The sequence below is a fragment of the Pelodiscus sinensis genome, chromosome 10, assembly GCF_052426305.1.
Source record: "Pelodiscus sinensis isolate ZL-2025 chromosome 10, ASM5242630v1, whole genome shotgun sequence".
NCBI classification, from domain to species: domain Eukaryota; kingdom Metazoa; phylum Chordata; order Testudines; family Trionychidae; genus Pelodiscus; species Pelodiscus sinensis.
This window is the reverse complement of record NC_143061.1, coordinates 11,504,356-11,528,078: the sequence shown is the minus strand read 5'-3', so window position 1 is coordinate 11,528,078 and position 23,723 is coordinate 11,504,356. Positions and strand designations below refer to the sequence as shown.

The 23,723-nt window shown below is 43.7% G+C and overlaps 1 protein-coding gene across 1 annotated transcript in view; it reads right to left on the bottom strand.

The window, feature by feature from the left end:
• GNB4 (G protein subunit beta 4) overlaps positions 1-23,723 on the bottom strand; it is a 72,052-nt gene that overhangs the window by 11,714 nt on the left and 36,615 nt on the right. The window contains exons 2-6 of the mRNA XM_075938030.2: positions 16,106-16,211; positions 5,739-5,777; positions 4,761-4,867; positions 1,207-1,270; positions 65-227 (exon numbers count right to left, since the gene is read on the bottom strand). Of these exons, the coding sequence (XP_075794145.1) occupies positions 65-227; positions 1,207-1,270; positions 4,761-4,867; positions 5,739-5,777; positions 16,106-16,162 (430 nt within the window). The 5' untranslated portion in view covers positions 16,163-16,211. The remainder of the gene's footprint in view (positions 1-64; positions 228-1,206; positions 1,271-4,760; positions 4,868-5,738; positions 5,778-16,105; positions 16,212-23,723) is intronic.

Here is a 23,723-nt window from a genome sequence, read left to right as displayed (position 1 = left end):
GTGGGGACTGTTTCACTTTGACTAATAAGTAAAGAAAAATAAATGGTAGTAAAATGCAGCTAACCTGTATGCCCTGGTAACTCTCTGCTCACTCTCACATTGCCCTCTCTGGTTTTCAAGTTATATATGGAACAGATATTGTCCAATCCACCACAAGCGACATAGTTGCCAGAAGGAGCATATGCACAGGTCATCACCCAGGAAGATCTCAAAGGAATGGCATGCATCTACAGAGAGATGAGGCGTATTAGAACTATACCAGATTTGGGAAGTCACAATGAACCACAGTCATTTCTTGTCCAACTTCCTGTGTCTAGTTAACCGTGATATTGCTTTAGCATTGCAAAAGATACAAACAAACATCATCCAGCTAATAATGAATCTGATTTTAAACACACTTCAATTTGTGCTGAATATCCACTTGGGGGATGGGAAAATAATTACCTGGTCAGATGTGTGTAAATTCAGTACAATGATTTTTATAGTATCAAATTAAGGATTATAGTTTAACATGCAACAGGTTACATTCTTTTCAAATTCCTCCCTCTAGTTTATCTTCCCGAGCCAGAACTTCAGCTGGTGTAAGATTGACATAGCTCCACCAATGAAGCTATGGCAATTTCCATCAGCAGAGGATGTGCACCCCAGGCTGACCTCATTTCATCAAGTTCTCACTTTCTCTGTTCCAAGGAGTAAAACATCTATTGCAATGGATTTATATTAATTCTGTGGTTGTGGGCTTCTAGAACAGAATACAGAGCATGTGCCATAGAAGCAACAGCACAAATAGGGTGCACAGATGCAAAAACTACCGTAATAATGAGTTAGCTATTATAGTTCCTCAGAAAAATCTCTCCCCACACTCCTCTGTCTCACACTGGCCAATGAACATCAGGAGCACTACTAATTCTCCATGGGATCCCATGCTAGGAACATTACTTCTGAAGCATACGATTCAGTTAATAAAAACAAGCAAACAATAGATACTAAAAGCAAAGGCTCAGCATACAGAAATAAGCATTATTCAAGCTAAAATGCACTTTTAATAAAAGCTGGTTATAAAAAAATGAAAGCAAGCTACTTAAAATTTCAACAGGAAAAGTGCTATGGCCAATCCAACTAAAAGAAAAGCGTTATAGAAAGAAGGAACTAAAAAGTATCAGTTGTGTACATACTTGGATGAGTATGGATTATAAACAACTCTACCTTATTTGTTGTATAACTATCCCAAATAATTAATTTTCCATCTTGGGAAGCGCTGACTAGTAGCCTAAAGATAACCACAAAACAGAAATATGAACATGTTAAACTTGTCTCATACTTAATTTCAAAATAGAAGAAATTGTTGCATGAATGTCAAATAATTCAGAAAAGCCTTTTCATTTTCTTACTGTATATATTTTTAAACTTTCTAGGGCCAAAAATTGTTGTACAGCTACAAAGAACATCCTATTGCATGCTGGAAAATCTTACCTGAATCCATGGACAAACACTATTGAAACCAGCTAAAATAATTGACATTTGAAACTGCTCACACTATTTACAAATTGCATAACCTCTTCCTACTAATGATTTCTATCCTTGCAATTCGGTGTTTCAGTATCAAATGTACTGTAAGTATTCCTGATCTATACAAGCACATAGAATCATGAAGTACAATTAACATCTGGAATCCCTACCATATGCTGAGATGGCTAGTAGCTATTCCAAAACAACAACAAAAAAACTTTTGGAAGGAGTTATTTTATATTTAAGAAGCCTTCCAGTATCACCCTTTTCTTCTAACAGAACTAATGAACAACTCACACCTGTTTTCTTCATTTAACTATACCTTTTTGGCAATGGTGAGTGTTTTCCAGAAATTTTGGAGATTTTTGATAAAAACATTCAATGAATCAATCTAAAACATTATGCATGTATTTAAATATTAACTGGATTATTATACTGAATTAGCTGAAGCACAGCATAGGCTCATTTATTGTTGTGATTTACAAAACACCTTTTAAGTCACTGAAAAAATATTGTTATTCCATGTCCTACAATGCTCTATTAACACAAAATACTTTTGCACTAAATCAACCATTTCAACACTATGACCTTTCATAGCTTAAGGGAAAATACAGTACAAAGAACTCTAAAGTTAAGTGCCATCATACACTAGGCTCTCAGATTTGAAGAATCTGTCAAACCATCTGAAAGACCAGACAAAATGCTTGTGCAAAATAAGAACAAAGCACATATCCTTACAATGGAATTATTTCCTTTATTATTTCTGTATCATAACTGTTTTAAAATAGGCAGGCTAGAATACAAAATTCTCTCAAAGTTTTCTTTGATCTATGGCCCTCAAAGATATCTAAGTCTGAAAGTATCTCTAAACTGCAATTAACTGGCCCATGCCAAATGTCTCAGACTAAGGAGCTGTTTAACCATGGTGTAGAATAGTGTTTCTCAATTGGTGCTCTGCAGAACCACTCCCCCGCCTCCCTCTTAAAGAGATAGTCTTTTTTTTTTGGTTGATCAAGTCTGGTGGTTTTTTCCCCTCCCTGCTTGACCAATTTTACCCTGGCAACCCTACGGGTTCCTTGAAATACTTTTAAGCTGAAAAGGGTTCCGTGGCCAAATAAAATTGGGAAACACTGCCCTAGTGCCTAGCAGGACCATGTCTCTGACCCCAGCACTCTGCCATCTGCCTACCCCAGTACCCTGCCACCTGAGCCAGCACCCTCTCCCCAGCCCCAGCACCCACTTTCACGCTGTCCCCTGCCCCCACCAGCACATCTGGGACCACATTAGTGAGGCTTGGGGTTTTTTGGAGGGTTGGTGTTGTGGTTTTTTTGTTTGTTTGTTTGTTTGTTTTTTTGCATCTCACTTGTGTGGCCCTAACTGACTTTTCTGTGGGTCAGTGACCCTTGACTCAAAACAGATTCCTCACCCCTCTCATAAAGACAATGCTAAAACCTTTTGAGTTTGACAATCGTTTATTTAAAAATGAAGCCTGGCCAACAAGCCTCCCATTGGGGCCAAACTCCCATCTCACTGCAGTATCATAACATTCTTGCACCACCTGATCCCAAATCTGAGCCTATCATACACTGGAACCCCCTGTCCTGAGCGTCTTACATCCCCAAACTCTTGCATCCCCACATCCTCAGTCTTCTGCCACAACACTCCTGTCCTGCACCCTCCACACATTACAAATCTATGTCCTGAACTCATCATACTCAACCTTCTTGCCCTGAGTCCCTCACAGATCCAGCCCAAACTCCTACACCCTCACATCCACAAGCCCATGGCTTGCTCAGCACCCCAACCTTCCACTTGAGCCCAACACTCCTGAGCCTAGAGCCCCCTCCCCAAGCCAACATCCCCTTCTCCTGCATCCAAATTCCCTCCCAGAGCTTGTACTTCTCACTCCTTCCCACACCCAAATCCCTCATTCCCACCCCACACCTCCTGTCTCAACCTAGTGAGAATGTATAAGGGCTGGGAATAGCAAGTGGTGGAGAAGAGGGGAACAGAGCAGATGAGGCCTCAAGGAAGGAGGGTGGGGGGTCTTGGGGAAGGAATGTGATTTTCATGCATTGGTGGGTCCCTCTCCTCCCCCTTCCCCCCCTTTTTTTTCTTGCTCGACAAACCTAGGGGGTTCCTTGAAATTCTGAAAAGCTGAAAAGGGTTCCTTAGCCAAATAAAATTAGGAAACACTTCTCTGGATTAATGGCTCATTACAATTATCTGTAACCGAATAACCCTTCTTTGTCCTACAACTGCAGATGTGTCAACTGCCAACTTCACTGTGGTCTCTTACAATGTGATTAGGGATATAAAGGAGTAGTTGACTACCCGATAAGCTACTTAAAAACCAGTTCCCCCAGCACCATCTACACAGTGCAGCCCATCCTTCCGTCCCCTTTCCCTGCGCTGCTGCCTCTATCAGAGGTGGAAGTGGTGGTGGGGAGGGGGGCAGGAGCTGCTTTGTAGCAGCAGTTCCTATGCATAGGAGGTCCCAAATTCCTGCTGGGACCCCTGTGCACAGAGGCTGCTGTTGGCTGGGCATGCAGCCCAGGTCAGTTCTGGCTCACTTGGGGTGCAGGACAAAACTCTGCTGCAGCTCTGCAATTTAAAACGCAGTAGGAACCAGGGGGCAGGCTGCCTGGTTCCTACTGCCTTTTAAATTGCAGAGCCACAGCAGGGTTTGGTCTCATACCCGGCATGAGCCAAGAACTAGCCAGACTACCTATCGACTAATGGAGTAGGTAAAAATTCTATCGACTACTCGATTAATTAAATACGTACATTTTAACATCCATAAACGTGATAATTCCTTATACTTAATCTGTTCCACTTTGAATTTAGCTGTTACACTTTGGCCAGGTCTACACATTTATACTGGTAAAACTGCTGACTTAATTCCTGGCATAGACAGTGATGTCAACCGAAGAGCTTTTCTCATGGACATGCGTACCACTTCTCCCAAAGGTAGATTAAATATGCCGATGGGAAAGCTCTCCAATTGGAATAACAGCATCTTCATGGAAGTGCTACAGTGATGCAACTGCACCATTGTAACATTGCATATGAAGACAAGAACTCTAAAGAAGAGCTCTGTGTCAGTTCAAAAGCTTGTCTCTTTAACCAACAGAAGATGGCACAACAAAAGATTACCTCACCCAGCTTAGCTCTCTATTAAGCCTCCAATTATTTCAAGAGCTAGAAAAGAGGTCCCTCTGCCTCCAAGTTTAAGAATCATTTTTACAAACCTTGAATCAGATCCCCAGTGCATAGCATAAATTTTAGCTAAGTGACCTCTCAGTGTACGTCTTGTTCGCATTTGGATTCGACCCACTGAGTCCAGACTTGTGGTGATCTGAGCAGGAAAAAAACACAAACCAAACACTTATTCTGATTTCAGAGATGGTCATAAACATGTACAACACCCAAACTGACAGGAACACAAATATTTTGCACCACTAGAATTTGATCCTATTGTTTCCACAGAATCAGTGCACAATGATGTGATATTACAGACAGTCAAAAAATTTGGCAAGAAAATCAGGATATCTGTGACAGTGAACTTAATGATAGTCACTACTCTAAATGTTTCAGATTACATCAGGCTTCTCTAGATGGAGCTTCTATATGCATCAGGCGTGAACTTTATTTGTACATTAAAGGTTTATAGAAATTTACAAATCACACCCTGAAAATAGATCCAGAATAAAATGATTATTTAGTATTAATTCTAGTGTCTGTTTTCAAAAGTCTGACAAAAGCTACATAAAAGCCCAGACCTGGATTTTAAATGAAAAAGTTCAGTTTCCAAATAAAATAGATGCCTTACACACAGTGATGTGGGAGCAACTCTCAAAGCCCACATTATCATGCCATATAGTTTCATTAAATGTTTAAAAAGGTGAATTAAGGAAAATATGTATATTTATATTAATATATAAGTAACCTTTCCACAGTATTTTTGAAGTACCTATCACTGAAGTATGTTTCATGGCTTTAGAGCTTTTAGATTGGCTGTATATAGTGTCTGTAAAGGACTTAGCCCTCTCCTCCTCCTTCGTAATTATTGCTTCAAATTTCAAAATTGTAAATAATGCAGTGAGCAATGTACTTCCAGGATTTCTGACCTTTGTCTCTTTCAGCCACCACAGTAGGCATGCTATAATCAATCAAGAAATCTATTGCCTTTTAAGGGCTACTACCCAATACAAAAAATAATGATATACCTGAGCAAGAGTTGTATCACTACATGCTTTTCTGGCATCCTGGAAAAAAAAAGAAGAAATTAACATAATATGAATCTGGAACACAATAACAGTGTATATCAACTGAAAAAATTGCTGAGAGAAAAAAATACACCAAGATTTCTTCAAAATCTTTGAAGGAAAGCAAATCATCATTCCATATGTTCAGTATTCCCGCCCCATTCGTGTAAACAAATTACAGTGCCCAAGAAGTTTTAAGTACTGCAAGAGAAAACAGCTGCCATGCTTGCTTACATATAATTTATACCTATACAAGTTCCAAGCCAACTTCTTTGTGATCTCATGGAACAGTCACTTATTTGGGTGCTGCTCTGCCTACATGTCAAGTGCTAAATGGTTAATCCAAAGACACTTCAGGGTAGTCCTTCCTTTACGCCAGAGATGAGGAACTTTTTTTGGGTCGGGGGCTGCTGACCCACAGAAAAATCAGTTAGGGGGTGCACAAAAATGAGAAGAAACACCCTCAAGTTAGAAACAGAAAGACACTCCCCACATTCTCCTCATACGCCAGAGCCTAGAGGCACACAGGATAGTAAATTTTATGGGCCCCCCCTATACTCTAGGGTGGGGCCAAAAATGAGGGGTTCAGTGTGTGGGAGGAGGCTGCTAGGAAGTGGACAGGAAGGAGGGTACAGGAGTGGAGGCAGGCTCTGGATGGGAGGAGTACTGTGTGAGCTCCTGATGCTAGGGGGGAGTACTAAGCCTTGTAAGTCAGAGCCAGGCAAGCCGGGGACCAGCCCCAGCCCCTGGGCCATAGTTTCTCCACCCCTGCATTATGTAGGATTTGGGTAGGGATACAATATGTGGGTTGAGTAAGAAAAGGGGAGAAGACATAATGCTGGCAACTAGTGTTAGCACAGATGTGTCAGTCAATGATCACATCTCACTGCACCCCTAACCAACATAGCTGTGCCGATAGAAGCCTTAAACTAGCAAAACAGTTCTGCTGGTATAAACTTATTTCATTTGGGGTGGGGAGGCAGGGGAAGTGGGAGCCTGGAATAAGAGACATTGCAAAAAACAATCTTACCAGGATAAGCTGGATCTGAACTAGAAGCATTTTACTAGTGCAATAGGCTAGAATAGCTATACTGACAAAGCATTCCTAGTGCAAATGCAGCTTGTACTGGTGAAAAAGTACTCTATGTGTGTACTCATTATGATAGTCTTCAAATTACTTTCTCCACAGCAGTCCACCCTATTCAGTGCAAAACAAACATGAAAACTAATCAATATTTTGTTTTCTTAATGTTTTACCTGTGGCCCCATGTCTTATTTACGGCACACTATTCAAACCTTTACCTGAAGACATAATGATTAATTTCCTTGTGGGTTCTTCCTATGGAGCTCATCATTATAATGAATTTATTTTTACAAAATCCAATGAGGTGAGAGGGCATTACCCATTTTGCACATGGGGAGCTGAGGCAGAGATATTAAGGTAAAAGTAGCCACTGTTTTGGGGTCTCCAATTTGAGAGGCAAAGATCAGATCTTTCAGAGAACTTAGAATTATATAGCATTTTGTATGTTCAAAGCACATCTCCCACAGACTTCAGTTGCAGGTGAGAGTACCCAGCCCACCTGCAAATTCAACCACAAGGTCTTATTTTACAAACTCAGAAAATGAGGAGTACAATTAGTGACCACTTGTGAAAAGTCTGATTTATGTGACTAGTCCAGCATTAGCTAGGAACTTTGAGGCAATGGCAGGGATAGAATACAGTTCTCCAAACCAGCATGCAACTGCATTAAGCACCCTCTCTTTTCCTGCAATCTCCTGCATTATTCACTAGATACCTTCCAGCTTCCACAATGAATCAAGTGGGTAAAATACTGACAGTTGTTTTCTCTACATAACCCTGCTTCTCTCCAGGACAGGCTGGACTGAATGAGGGGAAAAAAGCGCTAATGTAATCATAGACTTATCATTGCCTACACAGAAGGCAACCTCTATGATGTCATTTTTAGGTTTTCAGTTGTTTTCCATCACATGGAAAGAGAAGGGGCTGATCGGAGGGACAGCTATACTGTAGGAGGCGGCCACAAGGTAAGGATTTGTTGTGCCAGGACTAAATGGGCTGTGCAAATTGGATTGCTTCTTATAAAACCACAGAGAAAGAGGCAGACTCACCAGGCAGATGAAAGGGGCTGGCTAGGGGAACACCCCCCCTTTGTCTGGGACTGCCCCCACTCTGAGCGTCCCACCTACCAGATGCTCTTTAGGGAAGGCAGGGGCTTCCTGATTCATACAGACCATTGCTGGTTGTTCCCCTTCAACAGAGAGCTAAGAGAAATTTAGTTTGCTGCATTCTTCACACTGGCTGGGAGGTGCAGGGGGGCAATGAACCGGGGAACATACCCCCACTCCCTCAGTTTTGCCCACTCACTAGAGCTGCAGCTGTCAAAGAGGTTTCTCTCACCTGGGCCAAGCTACTGCGAGGAGAGAGAACTGGGATAGAGAACCGGGGGCAGCTTGCATATTGAACCCCTCATCCTCAGCTCCATACTAGAGCAACGATTTAAGTGAGGCATGTACATTTTCGTTTTATTTTCCAGAAAACAAAAATTGAGGTAAGGAACCGAACACTGCTGGGTAAATATTCATATATCTATCTCTATCTCCCTCCCTCTCCCTCTTCTTCTCCTTCTCACTCCCCTGGTTCCGCTGCAGGAGGGTTAGGGGGTGGCTGTAGCAGCTCCTCTCTGTGTTTGGGGGTTCCGACGCTCTGGGACCCAGTGGGGAACCGCTGCTTCCAGCTGCCTAGGGCCAAGCACTCAGGCCATGGCTTGCCTGGCACTCCAGCCTTGCCTCCACTCTCCTCCCCCAAGATTAGCATGCCAGCACTGGTTTCCTACAGGGCAGGGGAGAGAGGAGGAAACCCCAAGGCTGTGGGGGAAGGGAGGAGCAGCATGCATACTTCCCTGCAAGTTTGGTGCGGAGTCTCAGAGTTTCCTCCTCTCCCCACAGGAAGCTGGCACGCTACTCTTGGGGGGAAGAGGGGGAGAAGGCATGAGGCTTGTGCGCCTGGCCCGAGGCAGCCGGAAGCAGTGGTTCCCTGCTGGGTTCCAGAGCTTCGAGGCCCTGAGCACAACAAGGAGCCACTGTCGCTACTCCTTGGCTTGGGCCTGGCCCTCCTCCGGGAGCCAGATAGGAGCCCCTGAGAGACTGGCGGGGATGGGGGATGAGGAGAGGACGGGGATAGCTGCGGCTATGGAGGAGGAGGTGGGGAGGAGGGGCAAGAGGTGAGGGTTGTGACCAGAGATGGGGTGGGGAGGCTGGGGCTGGCTGGAGGAGGGAGGTGAGCTGAGAGGCCAGGATTGGTGTGCCCCAGTGGGGCAGCCCTGGCCCTCCCTGGCATCCAGGAGGTAAGCCAGGCTTGCCTACCCCCAGGGAGCGCAGCAAGCAGGGGGGATAGGCCCCTAGTTATTAATGTAATAGAAAAGCTGGCAACACACCCTATAGTTATAAACACCGATGTGAATGTGTAACCAATTAACCAGTACCTGGATGCAGTCCTATGGGGCTGCTGGCTGCCAGCCCACGTGAGGTCATGGGCTGGAAGTCAGCAGGCTCACGCGAGGCAGAAGCAGCGCACCCGTGGGGCTCTTGCTACATTTCAAAAGGTGAAGCGCTACAGTGGGAATTGGGGCACATGGGGACCGCTTCAGTCCCCATGCACCCCATTTCACTACTGTGCCTCTGCCTCCCCTGCCCCCGGCAGCTCATAAGCCAGCTCCCCCCAGCACCGTCTCCTGCCCCCGACCTTGTTGCCTATGATAGAGGAGCAAGGGGTGGGAAGCTACTAGTCGACTCAACTATCTGATAAGTTTATGTTTATTGGATAGTTGACTAGTCGCTTACATCCTTAATAAGGTTAAGGAAAAATTTCAAGTTTTGCTCATGTGACATTAGGGATGTAAAATAATGGTTGACACAGTTAACCAGTTAAACTAAATGGTTGACCAGTTAACCGTGAACCAGCTGGAGAGGGAGGCCTGTTCCCACCCTCTCCCCGCCAGAGCTGCCTCTTCACGCTGCAGGGCAGGTGCCTCCTGTCCCTTGCCCAGGATTTGAGGCTGGGGCTGCCGGGGCTGCCAGTGCAGCCAGGGTTAGGGCTGGGTCTCTTGCTCCACACAGCCAAGCTGGGATTGATTGCTAGACTTTAAAACCCTAACACTGTTTTTTGTATGTGCAAATATTTTCATTTGGAAGTTCCCCAAGGCCACAATTAGCACCAAAACCTCATCATAGATTTAACATCAAGGGGTTAAACCCTAAGTTCTGCAATTTATTTTAGTTAAGATACCACTTAGTTAAGGTATCTTTAATTCACTAATTTAGAACACCAGTATAACATTTTTAAAGAAACTCAGACATCCCAAAACATAAAGTTGCAAGTAACCAAGACAACCAGCAGTTATCAAGAAAGAGAAGAAGATTTGGAATAGTTAGAACACTTTAGAAATTTTCCAAGACCATTTTCATTATATCTACATTATCTATTTACTCTCTAGAGGACTAAGCAAGTCTCATCACAACCCTGTTCCATCACACAATTTTGCCAGAAGTATATTAACCTACCTGCAATTTTACAGTAAAACTTATACTAGGCTAAAATATTTAGGAAGTCTGAGGAAATTCAAACAAAATGTTGGGGGGAAAGGAGTACTCAAAACAATGAATTCCTGCTTCTTGTACATTTTATTATTTGATTCATCCTCTCTTCCTCATATGTGTTAATCCATTGGTGAAGACTGACATTTTGATTAGGTTTAGTTTTATTTTTCAAAGAAAGAATTGAGAGAGAACAGTCAACTAAAGTAAGCTACTTAGCCATCTTGTTTTAACTCTTGTAACTGGCATCTATTAAATCAATGAAAGCTACAAAAGATTTAGAGAAAAAAGTACCACCAATATTTACATATCTATAATGTTTATATGTAAAATAAATGTGATGTTCAAGAAGCCCACACTACAGCTGTACACAGAAAACCCCCCTTTTTTCCAACAGTCATGTACATCCTTTGAAACCGTTTTTTGAGAGAGGAGGTTTAGCATTTTCCATAATTAAAAAGAATCTGTGAGCATGTAATAGCCTCATGTTTGAAACAATGCCACTCTCCACAAAAATCTATACCTGTATTTTGGTTTGTTTGGAGAAGGCAGAAAAATAACTACTGAAAATGTGTATTGCTATTTTCTTAACCAGAAACACAAACAATATGAGCAATCAAAAATGGTCATTTAGAATTAGGACATCTTGTTTACTGTCCGCAATACATCAAAATAAGAACTAGTGTCCTATTCTCCCGAGCCTACAACAGAGCAAGATATTGTAAAGAAAAATCTGCACTGACGTAACAAGCAAGCAAGACTGACCCTCTCACCTAACTGAAATACTAGTCTGTCTAATCATTTTCTTAAAAACTGACCAGATTGCACAATGTGACCTAAACTGATTCTGTTGTAAGCTACTAGCTTGGCCAGCAGAAACATTTCAAGGTATCCAAGTCATCCTTCAGGCATTTCTACACTGACCCAGAGTTTTGGGAAAATCACTCAGGATCGTTCTACTTGATGAAGTCTCATCCATACTAGAACTACAATCCATGAGCAGAAGAGAACTGCGGCAAAGCAGAAGCGCCAGCAGCATAAATCTTGCAACAGCAGCATGTCTGCTGTTCATTAAGTAACCCATAATGGCATCTTGTTTAAAGTGCCACAGACAGTTCAATGCTTAAACCAGCCCATCAGCCATTTGTGTTCATAGAAACCAAACCAATCAGTGATGTTATATTCATCATCAAAATTGAAGGACAAGCAACAGCAGATAGCAATATATTGTGATTTATTTTATAAAGGCTCCCAATACTGTAATTTGATCCATGAAAGCCAACACCAATGCCAATATAGAGCCCTTCTGACTTCAGAGGTGCTGGTCATGGTTGCAAAGGTATGTCTGCAAGGCTCCAATTACAGATGTAGGGCTCAAAAGAGGTCATTTGATTGTGTGCTACTAAATCAATTTTATCCAATTCAGTAGTCTCCATATAAAAAAAAATGCTGCTGGCTTTCTGGCTCCAAATGACGTTCTTGAGAGGTCTACTCGTTTCACTGACCACGTAACTGGTCAGCAGCTATTCTGCACCATCCCAATGCCATTTTTTGTAAGACAAGACTAATTACATCAAGTCAAACTGCAATGTAGCAGACAATTCCAAGACATGTCATTTAGGGAAGAAACGAAAACCTATTTACATCAGAATGTGTGCAGCACATAGTACGCGAGAGTACTACTGCAAAATATTAACTGGCTTTAATCTTACTTTTGAATACAAACTGAAAGTTAAAGGACATGTGAAACAGACCCCAGCCTCCCAGTTAACACTGACCAACTAGTTTCAGAAAAGCCATAACTGTGTTACCACAAGTCTTCTCTCTCCCCTCCCCCCTGCTTCCGCCCCACCCCAAAGACAACTAATGCATAGCAAATGCACAGTACATGGTCAATATTTTCCACAGTAGTTCAATGTCCAAAACACTGAGCAGGCAGCAGACTATCACAGGACATGCCAGGCTGAAAATCATTATATGTGGAATCAGCATCTAAAGGAAGTTTTAGTTCTCGTCAATTTTACTGTGTATCTGCAAATAAAGCATTCCTACATAGATGTAGTCTGTAGATACTGCATGCTTAGAAACACAGGGAAGACTGATACATCCTACATATTTTTCACTGGAAACAAGTCACTGAATTTTAGATGTATGTTACAATGGCTTCTTGATAGATAACAAGATGCTGTGTAATATGTAAAACGGTTACTTCCCTTGTAACTGTTGTTCTTGAAGATATGTTGCTCATGACCATTCCAGTTAGGCATACATGAGCTGCATGCATGGATTCCAGAACTTTTTCCCTTAGCAGTATCCATTGGGCCAGCTAGGGAGCAACCATTTTTTCTTCTTTGGGTACTTGCTCATGTCCATTCCAGTTAGGTGACTCCTTTGCAGTACCATAGGGGGTAGGGTCAGAACCATACTTTGCAATGGATTGCAACACAGCCCTACCACAGGCTGCATCATCCCTGGCCTGCTGTTCAATGGTGTAATAAACGTGTGAATGAAGGACCGAATGGTCGCCCTACTGATCTCGAGGATTGACACTTGTGCAACAAATGCAGTCCGCAAGGCCTGCACCCTCTTGGTGTGGGCCACAAGTGGGGGAGCTGTCTGTCCCACAAGTTCGTAACAGGCCCTGATGCAGGAGGTGATCCATAAAGTCAAGCACTGGGCCTACACCGGGAGATCCCTCATTCTTTCTGCTATAGAAAGCTAACAACCTCCTCAAGTCTAGAGAATGCAGGGACTGCTCTCTAGATGTTGCATGGGGTTTAGGGAAGAAAACAGGGAAGTAGATGTCCTAGGACATGTGGAAATGTGACATGACCTTGGGCAGGAATGACGAGCGGGGACAAAGCCTAACCCTGTCCTTAAAGAAACAGCATGGGGGGCTCTGACGGGAGGGTCCTCAGCTCTGACATTCTCCTGGATGATGTAATGGCTATCAGGAAAACTACCTTCCACAAGAGATGTTTCAGGGAGCAAGTAAGCTAAGGGTTTGAACAGAGGGCTTGTGAGTTTCATAAGGGCCAAATTAAAGGCCCGCAAGGGTAAGGGTTGGTGCGCACATGGCTATAGCCTATCTATGACCTTGAGGAATTCCTTAATCAGCGTGTTCGCAAATACCACTCTGTCCTCTTCACCCAGATGGAACTCCGCAATGGCAGGTAGGTGGACCCGTAAGGATGAAGTTGATAGGCCTTGCTGCCAAAGGTGAAGGAGGTAGTCCAGGATGAGGGGGATAGGAGCCTCCATTAGATCCCCTCCTGTCCCATCAGACTAAAGCGAAACGCGCTTCCATTTAGCTTCATATGTCAACTTCGTAAAAGGGTTTTCTGTTCTCCACAAGGACCCTCCTGACTGCCTCAGAGCAGAGGCGTTCTGGTCTGGTTAACCACGAAGGCTCCAGGCCACCAGGTGGAGGGATGATGGGCTCAGGTGCATAGCTGCCCTTCCCCCAGGTCTTGAGTGATTAAGTCTGGAACCAATGGAAGCACAAGGGGATCCTCCACTGCTAGGTCCAGGAGCATAGGATACCAGTGTTGGCTATCAATATGACCGATGCTGCGCACATCCTGATCATCAGGAGGGCCTTGTGCAGTAAGGGGAAGAGAGAGAGAGAGAGAATGTGAAGAGAAGGTGGAAGGTGCACTGCACCAGACGTGTGTCCCCTACTGACCCATTCCCCTGCTCCAGATACAAACAGTAGCTTGGACACTTGAAGTTTTCCTGGGAAGCGAACAGGTCGAGAGAGGGATAACCCCACCTCTGGAACACGATGTCCATCTTGATGGATAGGGCTCGACAAACTGCGGCAAAATCCACTTGCCAGCCCCACACCGTGCATGCGCCAGACCTGCACTGCGCATGTGCGCACCACCAATGACCGGCTGAAATCTACTCGCCACGGGTGAGTAGATAAACGGATTTGTTGAGCCCTGTTGATGGACCCCTCGTATACTGTTGCCAACCATGCCTGCAGGGGTCGAAGCTGCAGTCTAGCATGTTGGACCACAAAGTTGCAGGCTGTCATGTGGCCCAGCAGTCTCATGAAAGTGCATGCCCCTAAGAGGTGAGGCCCTCAATTATCACCTTGATGGCTAAAAACCGGGCCCTGGGGAGGGACGCCCTCACCAGTATGGAATCTTGGTGAGCCCCAACAAAGTCTATTATGTGGGTTGGATTGAGAGTGGACTTCTCCGCATTTATAAGGAGACCCAATCTGTGAAACAGTGCCTTGACAAAGCATGTGGCCAAGGACCTCATCCCTGGATGACCCCCTGATTAGCCAGTTGTCAAGGTAAGGGAACACCTGGGTCTTGTGCCTTCTCAAGAAGGCTGCTAAAGCAACCATGTATTTGGTGAAAACCCTTGGTGCTGTGGAGAGGCCAAACAGGAGAACTGCAAACTGAAAGTGGTCTTGGCCTACTGTGAACCTAGGAATTTCACTTTCCCCTTGAACTCCTCTGAGACAGGTTTGACCATTCCCAGGAGCAGAAGCACGGATATCTCCCGCTTTAATATTAGCTTGTGAATAGGATTCCTGAAAAGGGACAGAGAAGGGGGATGGGAGAGTGGGCAGGAAAGGAAAGGGATAGCACACATTTTACACCAGGCCAAGTACCCAACAATCTGAGGGTATGTCTACACTACCCCCCTAGTTCGAACTAGGGGGGGTAATGTAGTCATACGGAGTTGCAAATGAAGCCCGGGATTTGAATTTCCCGGGCTTCATTTGCATAAAGCTGGACAGCGCCATTTTTAAATGCCAGCTAGGTCGGACTCCGTGCCGCGCGGCTACACGCGGCACGGACTAGCTAGTTCGGATTAGGCTTCCTAATCTGAACTAGCTGTACACCTCGTTCCACGAACTAGGGATAGTCAACTTAAAACTATTTGCACTACTTACGTAATCTATAACTACTTAGCACTGTATTTACACCATAACATAAGGGATACTCTAACTGCCTAACCAAATGCTCCAGCTACTGACAGGGGGCAGCAGTAAGAAGGAACTGAGGGTGCAGAGGGCATGCAGGAGTATATATGCACCAATATGCTGGTGCCACTCCAGGGGGCTCCCTGGCTGGCCCAACAGATAATGCTAAGGGAAAAACTCAGGAATGCTTGCACGCAGCGCATGAACACCTAACTGGAATGGATATGAGCAAGCACTTAAACAGTTTTAGTGGTGAATAATTAGCATTAAATAGATCAGAAAAAAGCTAAGATGCACTTTTGAAAAATAATTTCCATGGCAAGAGAAGAAAAAGAATCATAGGCATAATTCCTGACCCTAGATATCTCCTCTCAGTCAGTGTGCTCAGGCATTTTACCTATCAATCAAAAACAATACTACTGAAAAGGCCAGTAGAGATTCGAAAATGTTCAATTTTCATTATCAATGTCCTTAATTTGTTCTTTTTGTTTCTGGGTATTGGAAGCTATATAATTTTTTACCATAGGACTCCAAAAAATTGGGTGATTATACTACATTACAATGCTAGACATAACCTGTAAAAAAATTACAGATGGAATTACAAGCTTCTTGAACCTTTTATTGACTTAATCCTCTGTTAAAAAAAAACAAAAATGGAAGTGTTTCATGATTTAAATATCAGCGCCACATGCACTTCATTTTTTCTGTTTTGCCCACCAGGTTTTTCCTCCAAGATAGTTAAGAGCTGGGATATAGTAACTCTTACTCTGATTTGATTCCGCAGTTGTTCTGCTTCTTGCCGCAACTGTTCCAGTTCACTCATCCTCTTGATGCTGTTCCTCTCTCACGGTTACAGTGCAGGCAAAGAAAATCTGCCAATTGAAAAAAAGAAAAAAAGAAAGAGGGGGGAGATTAATTTCTATTGTCTGGACTCTATTATTTCCATTTCAAACCAAACACTGTTCATAAGTTAACTCTTCTTCATAACTAGTTTGTCTAAGAGAACTTCCTACTGCTAGACAGTCCCAAAACTAGGTATTATAAGATACTAATGGGCTGCGTCCCCTTGATCACTACACTTGCCAACCCCCTCTCTGGCGGCTTTCACGGCCAAAGAAAATGAGAACTATGCTCGCCAATCCCCTCTACTTTAAACGTAGAGCTGCAGCAGGGAAAGGTCCTGGATCCAGAGCAAGCCAGGACTGAGCGGGTTGCTGGCTAGCCTGCTAAAAAGTTTACTGGCCAGGGGAGGAAGGAAGGGGAGAATGCATGTAGTTTATAGCATTAGCCTCTAAGCTTTTGCTTATCGCTTAATCAACTACACTATTACATCCCTGCTGGGGATGCAGGATCTCGGCAAGGTGGTGAGCAAAGGAGCTGAGGTCTCGGCTTGAGGGGCTATGAGCAAGGGGGCTGGGAGTGCGCTGGGAGGCCATGCTAGCACTCCAGCCTCATCCTCCCCAGGTGAGACCCCGCACCTCTATCCCCCTCACTCACTGCCATCCCAGCCTGTTCACTCACTGCCTTGTTGAGCAGCAGGAAAAGCCTTCTTGAAGCATGTCCCTGTGCTGCTCTTCCCTCAAGCGGGAAGGGGAAAGGGAAGCGGCAGAGAGCCATAGGGCTTTCTCTTCTCTCCCCCCTGCAGGAAACTGACGCTTCAACCTCATGTGTGTGTGTGTGTGTGGGAAGGGGGGAAGGCTGAAGCATCAGCACATGCTTCCTACTACAGGTGTAGAAAGAGGGCTGAACTGGAGCTGGTGAGTGAGGTGGCTGGGTGGAGGGGCAGGAGCAAGGAAGTGGCCAGCAGGGCAAGCAGGGAGCTGCTGCAGACTATGCTGCCCATGGAGGTTCCTCTGCTCCAGCTTCGCCTGCAAGTGAGGCAGGTGGCGCACAAAGAGCCCTCTGTGGTATGGCCACTGGCCTGCACGCAGGGCTTTTCCTCTCTGTGCTCACCGACAGCATGGGCTGTGGCCTCCTATCTGCAGCACTTAGCATCGGGGCACCGCACACCCCAGCCAGTGCTCACTGTAACCAGCTGTCCCGAACTAGCCAGGTCCCTGCCTCACCAACACCTCCTCCCCCAGCATTGCCGCATCACTGGGGAAATCTCTCTCTCTCACCTACACCCCCCTCCTCAGCCTGTTGATGCTGGCATGATAATGTCATTCTGTTATCTGTCAAAAACAAAAATGTATATATAGAAATTTTGCAGAAACTTCCTGACACTATTCTAGATTCTATTTGTACACTAAACATTGCTATAATGCAAAAGTCTGTGCAAGACAAATTCATAGGAATTTGATTAAAGGTGAGAATTGTCTAATTGTCAATGCACAGAATACGATGTCAGTAACTCAAGATCAGATATCTGATTTTCCACTGAAGCTGAATGTTCTTGTTTAAGTCACTTCAATGTGTGTCTCCTTTCACCAGAAAAGTTATTTGTATTGTAATAGCATATAAAGGGTTTTATCAGGATGAGGGTCCCTCTATGCTAAGCGCTGTATAACCAGAGTGTATGAAGTGGTCCTGCCGTTGAGAGACTACAATCTAAACAGACAATGAATACAAATAGTAGTAAATGACATGAACAATAACAAGCACTTTTAACATTTTGTTTCTAGTATTTTTGTTTACTAGTTTTCCAAAATCATTTCTCTACCCAGCCCCAGACAGTGACACTGTGTTGCTGATTTAAGTCTCAATCTATCCTGCTCACTGAGAAACAAGCCCCCCCCAACAAAGACAAAATGAGCACAGATCTGCTGACAGCCGAATGATTTTTAGGATGAGATTGGGTTTCTGAAGCATTAGGTAAGAGTATTGCCACCATGGAAGGGCACATTTAGATGGCTCCAAACATTAAAGATAAAGATGTAGCCAGTTAAGGAAACTTATCAAGTATCTTATCTAAAACACCTAGATTTGGAGCCTCTAATTTTTACTGGGAAGAAACAGCCAACATTTTCCTGACTAAAATTAGCTACACATGATTACTATAAGCATTTCATTTAAAAATAGAAGATTAAGAAATATTTATTCACCCAGTGTATTATATTTAAACCTTAAAAAAGTCAGCCATAAATATGAGAAAGTTTTGTTGCAAAATAATCTGATAAAGAAGAAAATCTGGCTACCATCCTACATCCCTCACCCCCAATTCTGTGTAAAGACACTGCATTCAATGCTGATTCTAGCTACCATGGTGATAGAAATGTAGCCGTGTTAGTCTGGTGTGGGCATTTGATGCACAAAACAGATATTAGACAGGATCACAAAGAAAAAACAGTTTCTTGCCATTTCAACCAGAAAGGACACTGTCTCAACGACTTAATTACCTGCATCCTGCTTCAGAAGCCTTTTAAATCTGCACTTGAAAGGGAATCTTCTGAACTATCATTCATGCTAAAATTCGACACTCTACGCGTCAGTCTCAATAAAGACTCTAACTATCTTACCCATTACAAAGATAACTTCCCCAATTATCACCTCTAATACCATTAGCTCACAGACATTTACCTCCCCCCGCCCCGCATCCCCCTTCTGTTCTGAAATGTGATTTGTCCTTTTCATGTGTGTTTATTTTTTTAACTGTATCCTTTGGTATATATGGTTGTGACTATTTTCTTCCACCATTTGATCTGAGGAAGGTGGTCAGGCCCACGGAAGCTCATCTAATAAACTATCTTGTTAGTCCTGTAATTTGTTCTAGCTACCATGTCTTTCAATCTCACCTGATGATACATCTGTTCAACTAGATCCATGGTGTCCAACATATTAACCACTAGCCACATGTGGCTATTTGGCTGGTTGAGTGTGGCTAGTTGGCTATAGCAGTAGACACTATATTATTTACATTTTCAGAATAATGAGGCTAGTTCACTATAGCAGTAGACACTATAATGGCTACTGTTTCAGAACTGGTTGGTTACCGTGGTACTAGAAAGAAACTGGGCATTTCATATGGCCTTGGAGAATTTGTAACTCAACTGTTGCAGTCAAAACTGCAGTAAGCAACCACAACTCAAAAGACAACAATGGGGTTACAAAGTGATTTCATGAGCTGCTGATGAACCGGTATTTTGATCTGCTACATCAGCACTTGACTACCTGAGCTTTAAGCAACCTGTCTCCCATCCCCAACTCATCCACACCGCACACGCAGAACAGCTAGTGATCTTAAAGCACTACTTAATTTGAGCTACAAATTGCATGGGGGGCGGAGGGGGAGGAGGAAGAGGGGAGAGCTAGGGATAACAACTGGAGTTACAACGTAAGGTTATGCCTATACTGTGCACCTTACAAAAGTGCAGCATTGTAAGGTGCACTGTGTAGCTACTCTTTATCATGAGGAAAGAGCTCTCCTGGAGACAAAATAAAATCACTTTAATGAATGGAGGTAGCTTCAGACAGGAGTCTACCTGCCCACGATGGCTGTCCACACCAGCACTTTTTGTCCACTACCACTTTTGTTCTTCAGAATAGTGTTTTTTCACACCCTGAGCAACAAACATTTTAACAAAGAGTGACAGCGTAGACAAATCCAGAAGAGTGAGATGGGTTGGAAATGGGGGGGACTATGGCCTATAATAGTAAGGAGAAAGGAGGGTCAGGGCACAACAGGAAGGCAAGATCAAATCAGTATCTTAGATGCCTATATACAAATGCAAGAAGTATGGGTAATAAGCAGAAAGAACTGGAATTGCTAACCAATAAATACAACTATGATATCATTGGTATTACAGAAACCTGGTGGGATGGGACGCATGATTGGAATGTTGGTATGGAAGGGTACGGCTTGCTCAGGAAGGACAGACAGGGAAAAAAGGGAGGAGGGGTTGCCTTGTATATTAAAAATGTACACACTTGGACTGAAGTGGAGATGAACGTAGGAGATAGCTGTGTAGAGAGTCTCTGGGTTAAGCTAAAAGGGGTAAAAAACGAGGGTGATATCATGCTAGGAGTCTACTACAGGCCACCTAGCCAGGTGGAAGAGGTGGATGAGGCCTTTTTTAAACAATTAACAAAACTATCCAAAGCCCAAGATTTGGTGGTGATGGGGGAATTCAACTATCCAGACATATGTTGGGAAACTAACACAGCGGGGCACAGGCTATCCAATAAGTTTCTGGACTGCATTGGAGACAACTTTCTGTTTCAGAAGGTTGAAAAAGCTACCAGAGGAGAAGCTGTTCTGGATTTGGTTTTAACAAATAGGGAGGAACTAGTTGAGAACTTGAAAGTGGAAGACAGTATAGGGGACAGTGATCATGAAATAATAGAGTTCATGATCTTAAGGAAAGGTAGAAGGGAGACCAGCACAATTGAGGTAATGGATTTCAGGAAAGCAGACTTTGATAAGCTCAGAGAACTTGTAGGTAAGGTCCCATGGGAAGCAAGACTGAAGGGAAAAACAACTGAGGAGAGTTGGAAGTATTTCAAAGGGACGTTGTTAAGGGCACAAAAGCAAACAATTCCGCTGTGTAGGAAAGATAGAAAATACGGCAAAAGACCAGCTTGGCTTAACAAAGAGATCTTGCATGATCTCAAAATAAAAAAGGAGTCCTATAAAAAATGGAAACTAGGACAAATAACAAAGGATGAATATAGGCAAGCAACACGGGAATGCAGGGGCAAGATTAGAAAGGCAAAGGCACAAAATGAGATCAAACTAGCTACAGGCATAAAGGGAAACAAGAAGACCTTTTATAAATACATTAAAAGCAAGAGGAAGACCAAGGACAGGGTAGGCCCACTGCTTAGTGAGGAGGGAGAAGCAGTAACAGGAAACTTGGAAATGGCAGAGATGCTCAATGACTTCTTTGTTTCGGTCTTCACCGAGAAGTCTGGAGGTGTGCCTAACGTAGTGAATACAAGCAGAGAGAGGGTAAGTTTAGAAGATAGGATACACAAAGAACAAGTTAAAAATCACTTAGGAAAGTTAGATGTCAGCAAGTCACCAGGTCCTGATGAAATGCATCCCAGGATACTCAAGGAGCTGATAGAGGAGGTATCTGAGCCTTTAGCTATGATTTTTGAAAAATCATGGCAGACAGGGGAGATTCCAGAAGACTGGAAAAGGGCAAATATTGTGCCCATCTATAAAAAGGAGAGTAAGAACAACCCAAGAAACTACAGACCGGTCAGTTTAACGTCTGTCCCAGGGAAGATAATGGAGCTAGTAATTAAGGAAATCATATGCATACACTTGGAAGGTAATAAAGTGATAGGGAATAGCCAGCATGGGTTTGTGAAGAACAAGTCATGCCAAACTAATCTGAAAGCTTTCTTTGATAGGATAACGAGCCTTGTGGATAAGGGAGAAGCGGTGGATGTCATATACCTAGACTTTAGTAAGGCATTTGATACGGTCTCGCATGATATTCTTATTGATAAACTAGGCAAATATAACTTAGATAGGGCCACGATAAGGTGGATGCATAATTGGCTGGATAACCGTAGTCAGAGAGTTGTTGTTAACGGTTCTAAATCCTGCTGGAAAGGGATAACAAGTGGAGTTCCTCAAGGGTCTATTTTGGGACCCGTACTGTTCAATATCTTCATCAATGACTTAGATATTGGGATAGAGAGTAAGCTTATTAAGTTTGCAGATGATACCAAACTGGGTGGGTTGCTGGGTGGGTTGCAACTTCTTTGGAGGATAGGGACATAATTCAAAATGACCGTAGCAAGTTAGAGAAATGGTCAGAGGTAAACAAGATGAGGTTTAATAAAGAGAAATGCAAAGTGCTCCACTTAGGAAGGAACAATCAGTTCCATACATACAAGATGGGAAGTGACTGTCTAGGATGGAGCATAGCGGAAAGAGATCTAGGGGTCATTGTGGACCACAAGTTGAATATGAGTCAACAGTGTGATGCTGTTGCAAAAAAAGCAAATATGATTCTAGGTTGTATCAACAGGTGTGTTGTAAGCAAAACTCGTGAAGTCATTCTGCCGCTCTACTCTGCACTAGTTAGGCCTCAGCTGGAGTACTGTGTCCAGTTCTGGACGCCACATTTCAAGAAAGATGTGGAGAAATTGGAAAGGGTACAGAGAAGAGCGACAAGAATGATTAAAGGTCTAGAGAACATGACCTATGAAGCCAGGCTTCATGAATTGGGCTTGTTTAGTTTGGAAAAGAGAAGATTAAGGGGGGACATGATAGCGGTTTTCAAATATCTTAAAGGGTGTCACAAGGAGGAAGGAGAAAATTTGTTACACTTGGTTTCTGAGGACAGGACAAGGAGTAATGGGCTTAAAGTGCAGCAGGGGAGGTTTAGATTGGACATTAGGAAAAAATTCCTAACTGTCAGGGTGGTCAAATATTAGAATAAATTGCCAAGGGAGGTGGTAGAATCTCCCTCTCTGGAGATATTTAAGAACAGGTTAGATAGACATCTGTCAGGGATGGTGTAGATGGAGCTTGGTCCTGCCTTGAGGGCGGGGGGCTGGACTCGATGACCTCTCGAGGTCCCTTCCTGTCCTATGATTCTATGATTCTATGAGTGCTAAACAACCTAAGACTAGGAGGTCCTGGCTCCAAATAATTTACAAACCAATAATGCATCACCTCAGGGTGTCCTTAGGAAAGGACCTAAAAGTGTCCTTTGTTAAGTTTAAAGCAGCCACTGTAGTTATAAGTTTCAGAGGGGCTACCTTGTTAGTCTGTTTCAGCAAAAACAAGGAGTCTTGCGGCACCTTAAAGACTAACACATTTATTTGAGTGTAAGCTTTCATGGGCTTGAATTCCCTACAGTGCAAATAAGCAATGGTCAAACAGCACCATCCACCAGAAACCAGGCATCTGACAAAATGGGTTCCAGCTGACAAAAGCTTATATTTCATAGACTCATAGAACAGAAAAGGAGCCTTCGGAGGTCATCAAGTCCAGTCCCCTGCACCCATGACAAGACCAAGCACCATCTAGGCCAGGGATGAGCATATAACAGCCTGCAGGTCAGATCCAGTCCACCAGAGTTAGCCCCTGGCAGGCTGCCACTGCTATATTTACTTATGCCCCCTCAGGTATGGGAGATTGCAGCTCCTGTTGGCTGTGTATCACCATTCTAGCCTATGGGATCTGCAGGAAGTGGTGTCCTGCTCGGCACTGTTTCCCAAAGCTCTCATTAGCTAGGAATGGCGATCTGCAACCAACGGGAAAGGCAATCACCTGTACCTGTGGAGGTGTGGGTAAATATAGCAGTGGCGGTCCACGAGGGGCTAACCATGGTGAACTACCATCATTTTATTGCCTACCTTTGATCTAGACCAGTGGTTCCCAAACTTTTCGGCATCACGCCCCCTTTTTGATTATTGAGAAACCCTAACGCCTCCCCACCTCTTCTTTACCATCATTCAACACTCCTTTAAAAAAAAATCAA